The following is a 15,520-nucleotide window of genomic DNA, read 5'->3' on the forward strand; positions in this document are numbered from 1 at the left end:
TGCACCCTAGAACTTTATAGCTGAAAGGAACCTCGCCAGCTCCTTTATATTCCACATACAAGAACACCGAGATCCAAGCAAGCCAAGTGGGTTGCCCACAGTCACAGGGCTGACAGAGCAGAGATGAGAACCCAGGGCTCTGTCCTCCAGGGCAGGCCTCCTTGCCTCTGTCAAGTTGCTGGGAGCTGAAGATACAACAGAGCAGAAGAGAGACAGCCTCAGCCTCACAGATCCACAGCCTACACAACACTGTCAGCCCCCATCTCAACACACGGACTGAAAATACACACCCCAGCATTTCTCAAATTCTATGCTATAAAATACTGGTTCCATGGCATATCAAAAGATGTCATGGAAAAGGCCAGTTTTATATTCGATACGTGTAGTGATCTTGATATGGATAATCTCTTTGGACAAATCAGATATATTTTTGTCCGGTCCAACATGGCTGGTTTTTCTAAAGTCAGAATTTAATTATGCTTTCTCAGCTTTCCATGAACTGTGTAAAGCAGAAGCATGTACACTTAGTTATGAAAATTCTGCCTTCCTGAACACCAGCCATTCACCCTGCCTGTCATCTGGCATACCATAGGCAAGGAGGACAATTATCCTGATAATTATGAACCTTTAAGCCTAGAATGTGAACCTTCCTTGAATTTATTTCACTAGACTGTATTCACTAATCTTGTTAAAAATGTTTTCTTGCTGTCTGTCAAACGAAGTGTTAGAAAAAAAGTAGAACTATTTAAGAAAAAGAAAGTAAGTCCATTTGAGGGATTTTTCCAAAGTGGTCAGTTTTACAAAGCAATGTAGACCTGGCTAAAACATACTGGAGTGGTATTTTATCTATGCGTGTGAATCTTTCTAAGACCCACAGCATCGCTGCTTTTGTGACATGTGAAGTACCAGTGTTAAAAGAATTAAACTTTATCATTGTGGAATACCTTCTGCGCTATTGAAATGGGACCCAGGTGTATGGTATGATGTTTTAAGGCCAGCCCAGACACAGGATCCCAGGGCTCATTTTATAAAATCATGATTGAACACGCTTTATCTCTATAAAAATATTAAAGTAGACAGCAATTTAAACTATCATATAAAATGTTTTTGAAAAAGAAATACTAGATACTGGTTTTGAGGTCAATATAATCCTAAAACTGGTATGTATCATTATCAAAAATATTCCATTTGTTTTTACCTTTATGGTAGAATTGGTTCAATTGCATTAATTAGCCAGGGTCATAAAACTTTACTAAAATACTGCAGGCACTCACCAGAACTTTAATCAGGCATCCAACTCGATATAAATTCTCATCACCATATCAAGAGCTTTTCACAGGGAAACAGAATGTCTGACTTGATCCTTTTTATATTGCTTAATCCATGTTTCACCTAGTTTGGGACTTTGACAATTCTGTCTCCAAGGACATTGGTATTGACCCTTTCAAAATTTCCTTGACTTCATTATAATTAAGCTAATTGTTTTAATTCTACTTTGTTAGCATGTTTCTTTATCAGCTATCCAGGAATTCCTCACTTGATTTAAGTGTTGCTAAAGGAAACTTTTCAGATGGCATCAAGTACTCCAGGTATAAAATATCAATGTCAGGGCACAAAATGATGTGCCAGCAATACTGCTTTTGATGACACTTGACCAGCAAGTTTGCATACTGTGGACAGGTGGAGAGAAGGCAGCCAAGTCCATGGCCCCGGAGACTTTGCCTTGGAGCCTGTAGAGTGGTACACATAGTGGAAAAGGTGCAAAAACACTTATGTTCTAATTCTGTGCATGCCAGAGGTACAACTGATCATCTGCTATAGGAAGCTTCTACACCTTTGCACTCACTTGGAAGGATGATTTTTCCAAGTTTGTCAGTTAAAATCAGTGGGCCTGATATGTGTATTCTCTTTGCAGCCTTAGCTCCATCCATGCCTGCAGTGTAGGCCTCTCCTGAAAGAGCATCTCTGCATTTACTGATACGAGCAGTGCAGGGCGGGGGTGGGGGTGGGGGGATCGACATATGATAGAAGTGGCTGAGAATATAAGAGATGTTGGAGTATGTAAAATTGACTTAGTAAAGCCTAAAAGATACAGCTCCATGGCTTTTCTACTTTCCTGGGAACACATCAATATAAAAGGCAAGGTTAGAAAGTAATAGGATTAAAAAAAATAATTCAAATAACTCCTTATTAAAAAAATATATTTCTTGCCCTTTAAAATATCCTCTTCTTACCATGATACATTCATTGCATCTTACAGTTCATTTATCAAAGATGTTAGACACCCATAGCAATAATTTTTTATTATTAAACATAATTTTATATTTATTTCAAGGAAAAGAAAATGTTTTCAAGGAGCCAGATACTTAAACATAATCAAGTAAAAGTGACATTTTTTGTTGAGTGCCCACTGGTGGTAGGCAGTTTCTCGTACATTATCTCATTTAATCCTCATAACTATGCAAAGAATTTTATTCTCATTCTTGCGGCAGAAGAAATCAAGGCTCAGAGAAGATGAGAAACTTGTGTAAGGGCACATCATTTCTAACCTGTGTGGCCCAGATGTGAAATCCAGCCAGTATTCTTTCTGCTATACCACTTAATCCTTATTTTTCCATAATTGTGGCTCCTATAAGAAATGTACAATTATTTTATCATAGTGAATTAGGGTAAATAAATGTCCTGGATTGCTCAGAGTGGAGGGGTTTCCCCAAATGTGAGACTTTTGGTGCTAAAACCAAGAGTCCCAGGAAAACAAGACAGTTGGTCCCCCTATTTAAGGCTCTAATGTATTCAACAGGATGGGTATATTTCATGAATTGTGCCAGTAGTCTTTCAGCATTCCAGAATAGAATAGGATAACTCACCATTTATTTCTTGACCTAGTGGCAAGTACTAATGTTACATAACCTTCCCTTTTCTCCTCCCACCACCACTTGTACACAAATACCCCTCCAAACATGATATTTCTAGTACTTAAACAAAAAACTAATAGGGGAAACCAATTTTTGTAAAACATTTATGACTGGGTTGATTAGAATCAAGGAACAATCCAAAATGAAAAGTGCCCCATGCAAATAGGTGATTATCCAAAGGAATGGTTGATTTATTGTTTTTAGCCACTATTTAGTAAACACCTAATAAGTGTCAGATACTATGCTAAATATTTTACATGTATTCTTTACTTTATTCTCACAATAACCCCATCTTAAGATAAAGAAACTAAGTCCAAGAAAGACTCTATAGCTGCCCAATGTTACACTGTTAGTAAGTGACAGAAATGTGATTAGACCCAACTCTACCTGCATTAAAAGCTGTTGCCACTCAAAATCTTTACTATAGGATGGATTCAGACCTTTGCAATCAGCTCAATTCATTTAGACATTTATTGAGAATATCTAATGCTCCAGGATCCATACAAGGGACGCTATGGAATATTCAGCTGAGTAAGTTATAGTCTCTCCCCTTCAACCCTATTTGTAAGAGAACAGGTGTAACCAAGGGTGAGATGCACAAGTTAACAAGTAATTGGAACACAATGGATGCCATAGACAAGTAGCAAGGGTGTAAGATTCCGAGGAGGAAGGGAAGTATTGGGTTGGATGGACATTTCATAATTTTAAATGTGTCTATTTACCCAAAATTTGCAAAATATTATCACCCATTATGGTTTTATACACACACAAATGACAGATTTTCTGAACATAAGTTTACCCATGAATGTCGTACAAAAACTGGTACCACCATGTATGTCAGATATTTACTTCATTAACTGCATAAAATATATAGAGTGATATGTTGTAACTTCCAGTTAACTAGATACAAATTTCAGATAGAAAATATTAGTCCTAGTACTTTCTTACACTTTTTATTATATCAAGCACTTCATTTTATAATATAGTTGAATAAAATTTTGTTCTGGTTAATTTAATTCTATTTAATCTAGTAAATGTTTACATGTTAATCTGTTACATGTACCCACTTTCAAATGATTTAAAATTTGACAAATATAATTACCAGTGAAGTTATAATAAAAAATATTTAATCTTTTTGTCACTGATAACTTAGAGAATACTTCTGAATTTAGGGTTACACAAAATTATATTATTGTTATTAATAATTATCACTCAATTGGTGAAGACCTAAAGTACTGGTGAGTAGATTTCCTATAGTCAAAGACCAGTTATCAAAATAGGCTACAACTTTACAAATGTGGAGTTTGAAAAACACTGGTGAAACTATTCACTGAAACAGTGCATCTTCTTTTAGGACTTTTAAAAGATTGATGTTTCCTTCGCTCCTCTTAAAATATTTCATTATGATTTATTTTCCCTGAATTCATTCACATAAAATTAATTTCATTAACCAAGAATTCTATTAAGCGGCACTTCCACACTTCACTAGTACAACAATAGCTGGTATTCATAATAATGACGCCATGTTGTCACGAGATTCTGAAATGTCTCCTGAGTGGAAAGAGACTGAATCAGTTTCATTATAATTTTATAATTTTAATTATAGATATGTTTTATTTTATGGGTCTTCTTCAAATGAACTACTTAAAATTATAAGTTTGTCGTTATTTTATAGTTGGCACATGAGGAAGATTAATCAGGTTGCTGAAGATTCCACACTCTGTTGCAGCAACCTTAATTTCCCTAGAAGATGTTCCCAGGGGCCTCCTCCCAGGTGTGGTTTCTCATCAGAGTCTCAAGTTCTCAGCTCATCTGCTGAGCAGTGATGACGAACTCCCTGTGAACCCAGGGCTAGCTCCCAGGCCTCACAGAATCACATTCTCAGCTCTGTCCCCTTGAGTGTGACTCCAGCAAGCTGCTGCCTTTCAGGATCTTTCCCTCTCTCTTTCTGATCCTTGCCAGGAGTGGGAAGTTGCCTTAGAAAAAGTGGCTCTGTAGAGATAGAATCTTCCAAGGTGACCACATGCCAAAGTCTTTCCCCAAAGCCCTGTCCAGATTCTCTCATGTGCAGCCACTACCTAGAGATGCTCAGTGTTCCCCACTGAACAGTGAGACCTCAGGTCTACAGTTGCAGGTCATCCAGCTAATCTGGAAATCCAAGGCCAAGCTGAGTCCCTTCCCTAGAGTCTCTCTGGAGTGGGCACCCTTCCCATCCCACACCTCCACCGCCCTAGAGCTGCGTGTCTGCTGAGCTCCTGCGCCGCTGACTTGCACAGGACAGAGCCTGAGACCACGTGGATATCGAGCCCACCAGTGAGGCCGTGCCGGCTGTGTATTTCTGCTCCCCTCTTTCCCTGGCTTCACACTTCCTGGAGTGGGAAGAGTTTGCCTAATTGTAGGAAATATCTGGGTAATTTGTTAAAAACTGGATATAAACCAACGAAAACTGAGTTTAAAACAAATAGATTTTTTATGAAAAAAGAAAAATATTAATGTGATAGCAAATTACGTATATTTTCACTCTTATGTTACTTTAGGAGAGTTGAGAATTTCAGTCCATAAATGCTTTCACTCTAATTTTCTAAGTAAGTACACATTTTGCCCGTGGTCAAAATGGAGTCTTTACTGCTTCTGTTATAAGCTTCTCTCCCTGCATAGCGAAGGTTGGAAATTCATACCGATTCTGTTTGTTGTACACCATGTTCGCTAAACTGTTGGAATTGTTTAAGCAAATATAACATGTACCCGTATTAGCATATATTCACAGACACATACCTAGACAGAGGACACTGGGCTTTGTGGAGAGGGTGCAGTCTGGAAGAAACTGGTCTCTTCCTTAGTTAGGGAAAACCCAGCTGTGTCAACATAGGCAAACTTTTTATGCCAGAAGATGTCTAGAGCACAGATAAACTACTAAATCTATTTGGAAATTGCAGGACTTCTATAAAAATATCAGAATAGAATAGGCAAAGGAAGCTCAATTTGCTGGTGCCAGGTTCTTAAGAAAATTTTAATGACTCTCTGTTTTTTGGTTCCTAGGGGAAAATAAGCTAGTAGGGGACCTTCTGGTCTTAGGAGGAGCCACACTGTATGGCATCTCTAACGTCTGGGAAGAGTACATCATCCGAACTCTGAGCCGAGTGGAATTCCTGGGAATGATTGGTCTCTTCGGTGCATTTTTCAGTGGAATCCAATTGTGAGTAAAAATAACAAGAAATTCAGAATGTAGAGACTATCAGGACTTAGTTGTACAGTTTTTGGTCTTAGGATATAAAAAAATCAAGGCTGGAAACTAGTCACCCCGCTCTTACACAGAGGTCTTATGAAATCTGCCAACTCAATAGCTTTATTAGTAAATTTCTTCCAAACTTAAAAAGTTTATTATAAATTGTTATAAAACATTTAATGGGCTTTGAAGATAATTTGCAGAAAAGCATTAGAAGAACATTGATTCTCCCAAACCAGTGAATGCTTTATTACCTAGAGAAGTGGAAAAACTAAGCGTAAATGCCACAGTTCAATACACTTCCAAAAAGGAACATTCTGTGTACTAGTGATAACCACCACTAGAAAAGTTATAGTTTAAAATTGCCCTTTTATAAATTTGCTCTTTTATTTCCCATGTATTTGCAAGAGTGAACCACATTTCAAATGCATCTCTTAGAATTTAGCTTTTCTATTTCCCTTAAAAAGGTGAAGATGTAACACAGACATTCACTAGCACCTAAAGGCAAAAGCACCAGTTTTGCAGTAATTCTGGGATTGGGACGTATAAGTTAGGACTAGCTATTGCCTCAGAATTTGTTGTGAGAATAAGTGTCAAACAAATCATAATTTTCCATCAGTAAAAACCATATATTTTAGCTTCATGTAAGGGGTGAAGAATGATAGCGTAAACTTAAATCTAATTTTACCAAATTCTGATTTCACCAGATCTCTCTCTACAAAGCAAGTACTTTGTAATTGGATTGGTTCAGTGTCTAAGATTATTTATGAAAGATATTTTGGCATCACCTTATGCATGTTTTAGAAATAAGCTATTTTCAACAATCCTCCAAATTTCATTGTCTTGAGATACTGGTGAAAAACTCCACAGCAAACAAGGAAGATGCAAAGAGGGGAAGACTCTCTCAGAAGGATTTATTTTGGGTTCATTTTGAAAGTGTGATGGCATGTTAAAGTTCCCAAATTTGGTGCTTCAGCTTAGTGAGAAGAAAAGGAATTGCCTGGTTCAACTATTCACAGCGAACATTTTGTGGATAGATGGCTCCTTTTACGGGTTATTATTCTTGAGTCCAAAAAATATGTTCAGAGTTCTAGAGCTGCTTTGCTCCAGTTACAGTCCTTTAGAGCCAAGTGTGCCCTTTGGGGGACGCTGCTGCCAAAGCCATAGAAGCGGCACCGGGATGTGTTTGGCAAGGGGGACGCATTGAGGGCACGCTGGAATAACGCCGGTGGAGTGGTGCCAACCTGGCCTCCTGATCCTCTTCTAGAGCCCTGAGTGGTTCTCAAAGTGTGGTCCTCTGACCAGCAGCACTGGCATGACATGAGAACTTGCCAAAAATGCACATCCAGGGCCGCACCCGGATCTACAGACTCAGAATCTCTAGGAATGGAGACCAGGAAATAGTGTTTTAACGCATTCTCCAGATGCCTTTCGTGTACATTTGACTTTGAGAACCACTGCCCTAGTGAGTGCTCATTCAGAAAGTTGATTAAACCTGCAAGCACAGAACTAGTCTGAACCTCACCATTTGCTTTTTATTATAGAAAGCATCTTAACAGGCAGGAACAAAGGCTGTGGGCAGACTGGGTGGGAAGGGCAGTGGAAGGTGAAGCTCCACCGTGCTCCCTGCGTGCTGCTGCCGGCCACACCTACCGAGATCCCCAGGGCTAAACCACAGGCTGCCTCATTAGACTTGCCTCTGAGTGGCCCAAAATTCTTTCTGAAAGTCAATTGGTTGCTTCATTAATTTGTATAAATCTGATAAGTGAGAACAAAGGAGGATATAAGAGCGCACTCTAACCTTGCTCATCAGGTCCGCTTTCTTTGAATTTGCAGAGCCATAATGGAGCACAAGGAGCTGTTAAAGGTGCCCTGGGATTGGCAAATAGGTAAGGATTTTGCTTACCTAAGGTGCTGTTTTTAGTAAACCTGAGAAATGTGTTTGAAGAGTGATGTGGGTAGGGGTGGGGCACAAACAAGGAAGGGAATTCAAATGGTAGGGGACAAGAGAAAATGGAATCCTCTTGTCCTGTTAGGCATTCCTGCACACTTTTACAGACTGAATTGTATGATTCATAATATTTCCTAATTGAGCTTCTGCCCATTATCATTGTCAAGATGCCATTAGAAGAGATACACAAGTGTGTTATTAGGTTAAAGACCAACCCAGAAAGAAAAAAATGCCCCGAGGCAGTGGTAGCACATAAATGACCCCAATTTGCTCTAGCCAAGAAACACTAAACGGATGTGACCATTAAAAAATGCCACTTTTAAGTAAAGGCAAAAAAAAACTGAATTTAACAAAAAAGCATGAAAGGAAACAATGTCATGGGCATTCTGAGCCCATAAAAACCTTTTCAGAGGGGAGCAGTTTGCAGTAAGAGATGGTTAATTGATCTCCAAATGGACTCAGAAAATACCAGACATGCTTTGAGCTAGTTGATAGTCATCCAGGACATCCCACTTTCCACCTGTTTCTAAAATCACTTTCCTCTAAGAAACCTAGGACAAGGAATTGAAGATCCTAGTGATGCTCTAATGATCCATCACAGCAAGCCCTAGGAGGGACTGACATTTAGCACCCTCAGAAGGTGTCCCCTCAGTGTCTCCGCTGAGACACATGGGTTCCCACACTGTAGCTGGCTGATTGAGCCATCTCCAGCTTGTATGAGCTCTGATATAACAGACAGCTTCAAATTCTGTGTTCAAGAGGAAGGACCATAATGACAAGAACTCCCCTACATCACTTTACCTATCTGTCCCCACCCCCTAAGCATCTGAAGCAGACTTGCCACCAACGTAATTCCTTCTGAAGGAACAATGTGAGCTACAAAATTGTACATGACTCTCCATTGGGGTTATCTCCACAGACTCAAGGGCTGACCTGCCCTGTGTCTGCCACGGAGTCCTGCCATTTCATTTCTCTCAAGTTTTGCTATAGAATGTTATAATTAAATGAAAATTGGGGTTGGGCATGGTGGCTCATGTTTTTAATTCCCAGCACTTTGGAAGGCCAAGTAGGGAGGCTTGCTTGAGGCCAGGAGTTCAAGACTAGCCTGGGCAACATAGCAAAACCCCATCTCCACAAAGTCTTTTTTAAAAAATTAGCTGGGCATGGTGGCACGCACCTGTGGTCCCAGCTGAGGTGAGAGGGAGGTTGAGCTGAGAGGATCATTTGAGCCCAGGAGTTCGAGGCTGCAGTGAGCTGTGATTGCAACACTGCACTCCAGCCTGGGTGAGAGAGTAAGACTCAGTCTCAAAAAAAAAAAAAAAATTCAAGAGAGAGGAGGGCATGGGGAGAGCAAGAGAGGAGGGTGTGGGGAGAGGAGAGGAAGGCAATGGGGCACGGGGGCGGGGCAGGGCGGGGGGGGGGGACGGGGGGTGGGGGGGGAAGGAAACCAGCTGTAGATTCCAGAAGCATTTGATGTTGTGACTCTCAAAGCCAGGAAACAAAATGTTACCTGTGCTTTTTAGCACTTCACATGCAGTTGCTCTGTGAGTATAAATTAATTTGATGTTGATGATGATAGCAATGATCAAAAAGAATTTGTCCCCTAATTATGTGGATGCCATGTGCACATCCACTGAGGTTCTGTTATAATTCAGTGTTAGTTAAATGTGTCATCAAAAGATAGTTTTGTTCTGAGCTCTTATATTGCCGTTAAAACGTCAGTCCCCTGTAGTCAAAGATGATGAAGGGCAATGTAAAAGGAACACATTATAGAGCCATCCTTTTAATTTCTGATTGGAAATGAGGCCAAAATCACCTCCATAGCACTGTAGGGTGACTATAGTTAGCAATAATTTATTGTGTATTTCAAAATAGCTAGAAGAGAAGATTTAGGATGTTCCCAACACAAAAAATTGATAAATGATGAAGGTGATGAATATCCCAATTACCCTGACCTGATCATTACAGATTGTAGGCATGTATCAAAATACCAACGTACCCCACAAGTATGTACAGTTATTACATATCAATAAGAAATAGCCTCAAAGAAGAATCAAATATTCATCCTCTTCCTTGTGAAGCATTTGTAAGGTTGAGTTTGGGGTGTTTTTACACCAGGGCCATTTTTGTCCTCATTACCTCACCCTGACTTACAGCAGGGTTCTATTGTTTAGCTCAGCCCTAGGCACACAGCATGCAGTGAATAAATGTTCATCATGTGAGCAAGTGAATTCATGACAAGCAAATGAGATGGTCCAGATCTGCCCTCTCTCATCTCACAAAATACAGATGAAAGGGAAGTGGTAGAGACAATGGCAAGGGACTTTAGGCTTGACACTGAACTTTTCTTTCCGGGGCACTGGGTGATGGCATAGCAGCCGCTGAACTCCTGGGCCAAAGAGGCAAGGAGACACCAAGTGAGGGTCAGCACCCTCTCAGACCTTCCCTGCGCTCCTTGGGAAGTCACCCCAGAGTGCCTCGCTCTGATCGCTGTGTCCTGGCGGAGGGCTCACATTGTTTTAAGGGACCAGAATCCAAGAGGGTCTTCATTTCCCATGATCTATCAGTGAATTTCTCTCCACGCCAGTAATCTACCTCATACAATCTCTTGGACATCTCATGCAGTTGCCACTTTATTCAAGTAAAAAGATTTTTTTTCCCCTATGGTCTAAGTAGGTAAGTGGGATAAAAAATATGTTTTATATTTTCTGGACTTGAAGGCATTTTTAAAAACAGATTCTGTTATTGTCCTATAACATTGGCCAATTGCAAGATACAGAGCAATTAAAAGCAAGAAAATAATAGTTATTGTTGTTTGTTTTTATTCCGTTGTTTTACTCTACTGAACAGAAAGCCTGGTGATTATCTAATCGGTAAACTCAAGTAAAATGTATGACCTAATATAGCTAAAATGTCCTCCTGGGAGCAGGAATGTTAGAGTCAGAGTCAGAAATCTAATAAATAACTTAGATATTCCCTTTATTCCATGTGTTGTATTGTGTTAAAGAATGTGTGAGCAAATGTAAGCTGATGTGAAAGTCAAAGTCACTGGAAAGAAAAAGAGTGTCGTGGGCCAGCCAGCACACATCTGTAGCGTATAGGGGCCTTCCTCTATTTTGATGTTGTGGTTGTTGCTGGTTTTGGTTTTGGGTTTTTTTCCTGGAAGCCAAAACAAGAGATTTGGCCTTTCCCTGAAGATAGAATAATGGGCCAACAGAGCAGGAAGGAACTTAAAGATAATGAAGAATACACCTTTCTTTTCACTCATGTTGAATCTGAGGCCCGAAGAGTGAGGCTAGCCTCACAGCTGCCTGTGGTAAGACTAATTTGCCCTTTCTGCAAACCTAGCCAGCCTAGTGCCTTTTATAGACATAGCCTAATGCATGTGTTCTGAAAGTCATCTAACCTAGCCATTATTTTTAAGAATTAAAAATAATATTTTAGAACTCTAGCATATTCAAAGGAAAGAAAAAGACAGAGCACCAGTGAGATGAGATAAAAGAAAGATATGAGATAATATATAAGCAGCATAGATTGTATATATACATATATATCTGATATATAAAATGAGGTCTTTATTAGAGTCAAATAGGATTCTCCTTCAAAGCTTTATTTCCCTCATGATAATTAAACAATATAGATTAGTGGTATATACTAAGAATTTAAAGTCAGACTGTGCATGTGGCCAGAGGGCAAGTTACTCAGTCTCTATATGGTGGTCTTTTGCCTGTTTGCTCACAGATCCATTTCTTACCCCATCTTCTGCTCTGCTCTTGCAAACTCCACTTCTCAGCCTCCCTCATCAACTGGCTTCCAGCTAGACTTGGCCAAAGGATGGCAGTAGAGGGAGATTGGACATAGGAGAAAGAAAGGAACCAGAGCATTTCTTCCTGTTTCTCTCTGGGGTCAGGTCTCTAGAGATGGCTAAGTCTCCTATTATTCTCTTTCCGCTGGGATTCCCCGACTTCTGACCTCTGATAACATGGCCCCCTTCCCGTACTCCTCTAGCTCCTGGGGTGTGAGTAACTCCCTGCTATTGCTAATCCTTGGGTTGCCCCCCAGCCCTGCTTCCTGTATCACCCATTCAAACAACCTTGTAACTTGCGCGCCATATTAAATATCCTCTAGTGAATCTGGTATGGCCTATGTTTCTTGACTGATACACTCTATAAGTCTATTTCCCATCTAGAGAGGATAACAATAGTTATCAGCATTATACTGTTGTGAAGATTAGTTAATGTACATAAAGTACATGACACCTAGTAAGCAGGCAATCCATATTAGCTGATAGTATTATTTTCAATCTCTGTTGCTTAAATCTATTTAGTGAATGACAACAAGAGTGACCAAATTCTATCCTAAGTGAAAGAGAAAACATTTCAGATAAGAAAGGGTCATACACATGCTTTGTCTATAAATGTAGTTATTGCAGCCATTATGTAGTCCTAAGTCAAAAAATAATTTAGTTCATTTGTTTGATCGTGTTGATCAATTGGGCAGCAAGTTGAGCCTTCAGATGCTTTGCTAGCATCCATTAACTAGCTCATGTCCATCAAAGAACAGCAAATCAGCAACGTGCGAGAATACTGCATTCTAGCCCTCAATTTAATGGTGTGTTCATTTGGCTGATGATGCTTTGCTTATGAAACAGGATATTCACACACAAATAATTGGTTGACCTGGCAAAGTGATCAACTGTGATGGTGTATGTTCTACTCCCATTACCGGACATCTGAGTTCTGTAGCTTTTTAAAATACATTTAGAATGTATAAGCTGGAAACATCCTGAGATAGCTTGATTAGTAAAGTCTTCCATGTATCTATTTTCCTGCTTTCCTTGGCTCACCAATTGGGCTTGTAAAATCTCTGAGTCCTTCAATTATATATCCAGCTCCCCACTTGGCAGATCCTTTTGGATAATGTATAAGCATCTAAACCTGAACATACTCAAAATGGAACATTTTACTTCCCTGAAAACCTGGTCCTCCCTTAGTGTCTCTGTCTCAGTAAATGGTATCACAGTTCACCCAGTTTCTACGTTAGCCAGAACCCATGGCATCTGCCATGTCTCCTTTGCCTCACTGCCTACATCAGACTATCTCTAGGGCTTGTTGAGTCTTCACAGACCTGGCCACTTCCCCTCTCCACTGCCATTCCATGCAAAACCAAGCAAGCCATCAACCTCTCTTGCCAGGACTATGACAGACTATGAGACTACACTTCTAACTGGTCCTCTCCCATTCTTTCCTTCTTCCAGTCAATCCCTTCTCCATAGAGTAGCCAACATCATCTTTTAAAAAGTGCATCAGATTCTGTTAGTCACCTGCTGCAAACCTCTCAGCTTCCTATTACAACTAGAATAAGACATAAATTTCTTTCCAAGATCAGCAAGGCCCTGCATAATCCATCCCCTTCCCAGTTTTCCAGCTTCGTCTCTTATCACTGCCTATTCTGTTCATTCTGCTCAGCCATTCTGGACTCTGTCTGCTTCTAGAATAATTGGGGCCCTGACCCTTCTTAGAGTCTTTTCATGTGCAGGTTTCCCTGCCTGAAATATTCTTCCCCTGGCTCTTCCCATGGAAATCTCCTTTTGGCCCTTCAGCAAGCAAATTAAATGCCACCTCCACAAAGCAGCACCACTTAACACCCTTCCCAACGTAAGCCCCCTGCCATTCTCTGTAAGAAACCCTTTTCTTCCTGCATAGCACTAACAGCAGCTCTAAGCTTCTTGTCTATCCTGTTTTTCATTGTATTCTTAACCCATAGCAGAGAGCCCAGGGTGTAGTATATACTCAGTGAATAATAGTCAAATAAATGAGTGAATATAAAACATCACAGCCCACAAGAGACAGGCCATTAGAGATGATGGAAGGGTAGCAATCTGGAACTTTCTAGCCCAAGCATAGTATAATCTAAACCAGTAATACCTTCAAACAAACAAACAAAGGCTCTAGTCCCTGGACTATGTTTAGATCAAGTTTGATTATTTTTAGTGAAGATAGCTGTTGTCCTTAGTCTGTTTATTACAGATTTCTTTAAGAAATACCCCAAATTAAAATTAATTGTTATGCCTTTTCATGTATTAAACATAAGTCGTATATATTTATTATATTTTTACTAGCTTGGTTAAAAGGAAAATGAACTGTAAATAACACAAAACCTAAGTGCAGGAAAATTGACCATTTTTAGCAAAATAAAATTTCTGTTGGAGAATCCAAACCCCCCTGATATTATTATGAGAGGTTATACACATAGGACTTTTCCCCTTCTGAAATAGGAAGTGGTTGTTCCATCTTCCTCTGAAAGCACTTCCACCACGCTAGAGGGGGCTGTTGTACTGAGTTTGCTTACTTAATGTTTAAAATAATTTTCTTACATAGATCTGATCTGGCTTTCCTTATACTTAGGATCAGAAGTATATAGAATGATAACTTGTGCCCTTAAGTACTTTCGTATGAGCAAACCAAATTTCTCATCACTGATCTTCATGGTCACAGGGACCAGATGTCCAGTACCTACCAAATCCTCCAAAATTCACAGAATTCAGAAGAAGCAGTCGGCTCCCAGCCCACACCAGACCCATTTAATCAAGAATTCCTTTGGAAAGGTCATTTTTATTGTATTGTAACCCCAAAGATCTGCTGAATTGTATCACTCATGCTAATTCTATGCCTTATTCTTTCAAGGTAGAGAAATGAGCATTATTTTTCTACATTTATATTATGTCAACATCTGGGAAAAGATTAACCAAAATCTAGATTTAGCTGTAACCTCCTGCTTGGGGCCTTACAAAATTGAGTACTCAAGGAATTAGCATTAACAATTGTGTGGCTAGATATACACAGAGAGAGAGAGAGAATTTTCAAGGATGACTGGCCATGTAGCATTTTAAAGGCATTGGAGCCCACGTGTGAGAGTTCACAGTAGGGCAGGACAGGAGATGGGAGAGTAGGCCTCTGGGTGTTGGGGGTAGGGCTGAACAGAATTCATGAATCTGGAAGACAGTGACTCAGAGCAACGAACTGTCTTGTGCTCAGAGCAATGACTGGTCTGCCCAAGTTCACAGTCAGGATTCCGATTCCTCATCCTAAGCCTAAGTCTCTTTGACATGTAAGTCCTTCAATTATAAGGAGTGTAGTTATTCATCACAGTGAGCAATACATGATGCCAAGCAGTTTTGTTCCTATTTTGCAAATAAAAAAATAAGAGGTAAAAAAAAAGTTTTAAAATACATGGGTAGCAAAAGTTAATTACAGCACAGTTGGGAATAGAATTCAGAAACCTCAATCCTGTGTTCTGACTATAGCCACTGAGAGGCACTCCTTCCCAGAAGAAGCAAAATCTCAGCTGTGTGGTAAGGAGCAGAAAGTTCATTTTTCACACACAAATTTTTACTTTTTATTTATTTTATTTTTTGCCATGTGTTAT

At 39.7% G+C, this 15,520-nt stretch overlaps 1 protein-coding gene across 1 annotated transcript in view; it reads left to right on the top strand.

Moving 5' to 3' along the window:
- The window catches only part of SLC35F1 (solute carrier family 35 member F1), a 385,838-nt gene that overhangs the window by 345,199 nt on the left and 25,119 nt on the right, over positions 1-15,520 (top strand). Inside the window, exons 5-6 of the mRNA XM_069488474.1 lie at positions 5,955-6,111; positions 7,978-8,030. Coding sequence (XP_069344575.1) covers positions 5,955-6,111; positions 7,978-8,030 — 210 coding nt within the window. The remainder of the gene's footprint in view (positions 1-5,954; positions 6,112-7,977; positions 8,031-15,520) is intronic.

Source organism: Eulemur rufifrons, chromosome 15 (genome assembly GCF_041146395.1).
Source record: "Eulemur rufifrons isolate Redbay chromosome 15, OSU_ERuf_1, whole genome shotgun sequence".
Taxonomy (NCBI): domain Eukaryota; kingdom Metazoa; phylum Chordata; class Mammalia; order Primates; family Lemuridae; genus Eulemur; species Eulemur rufifrons.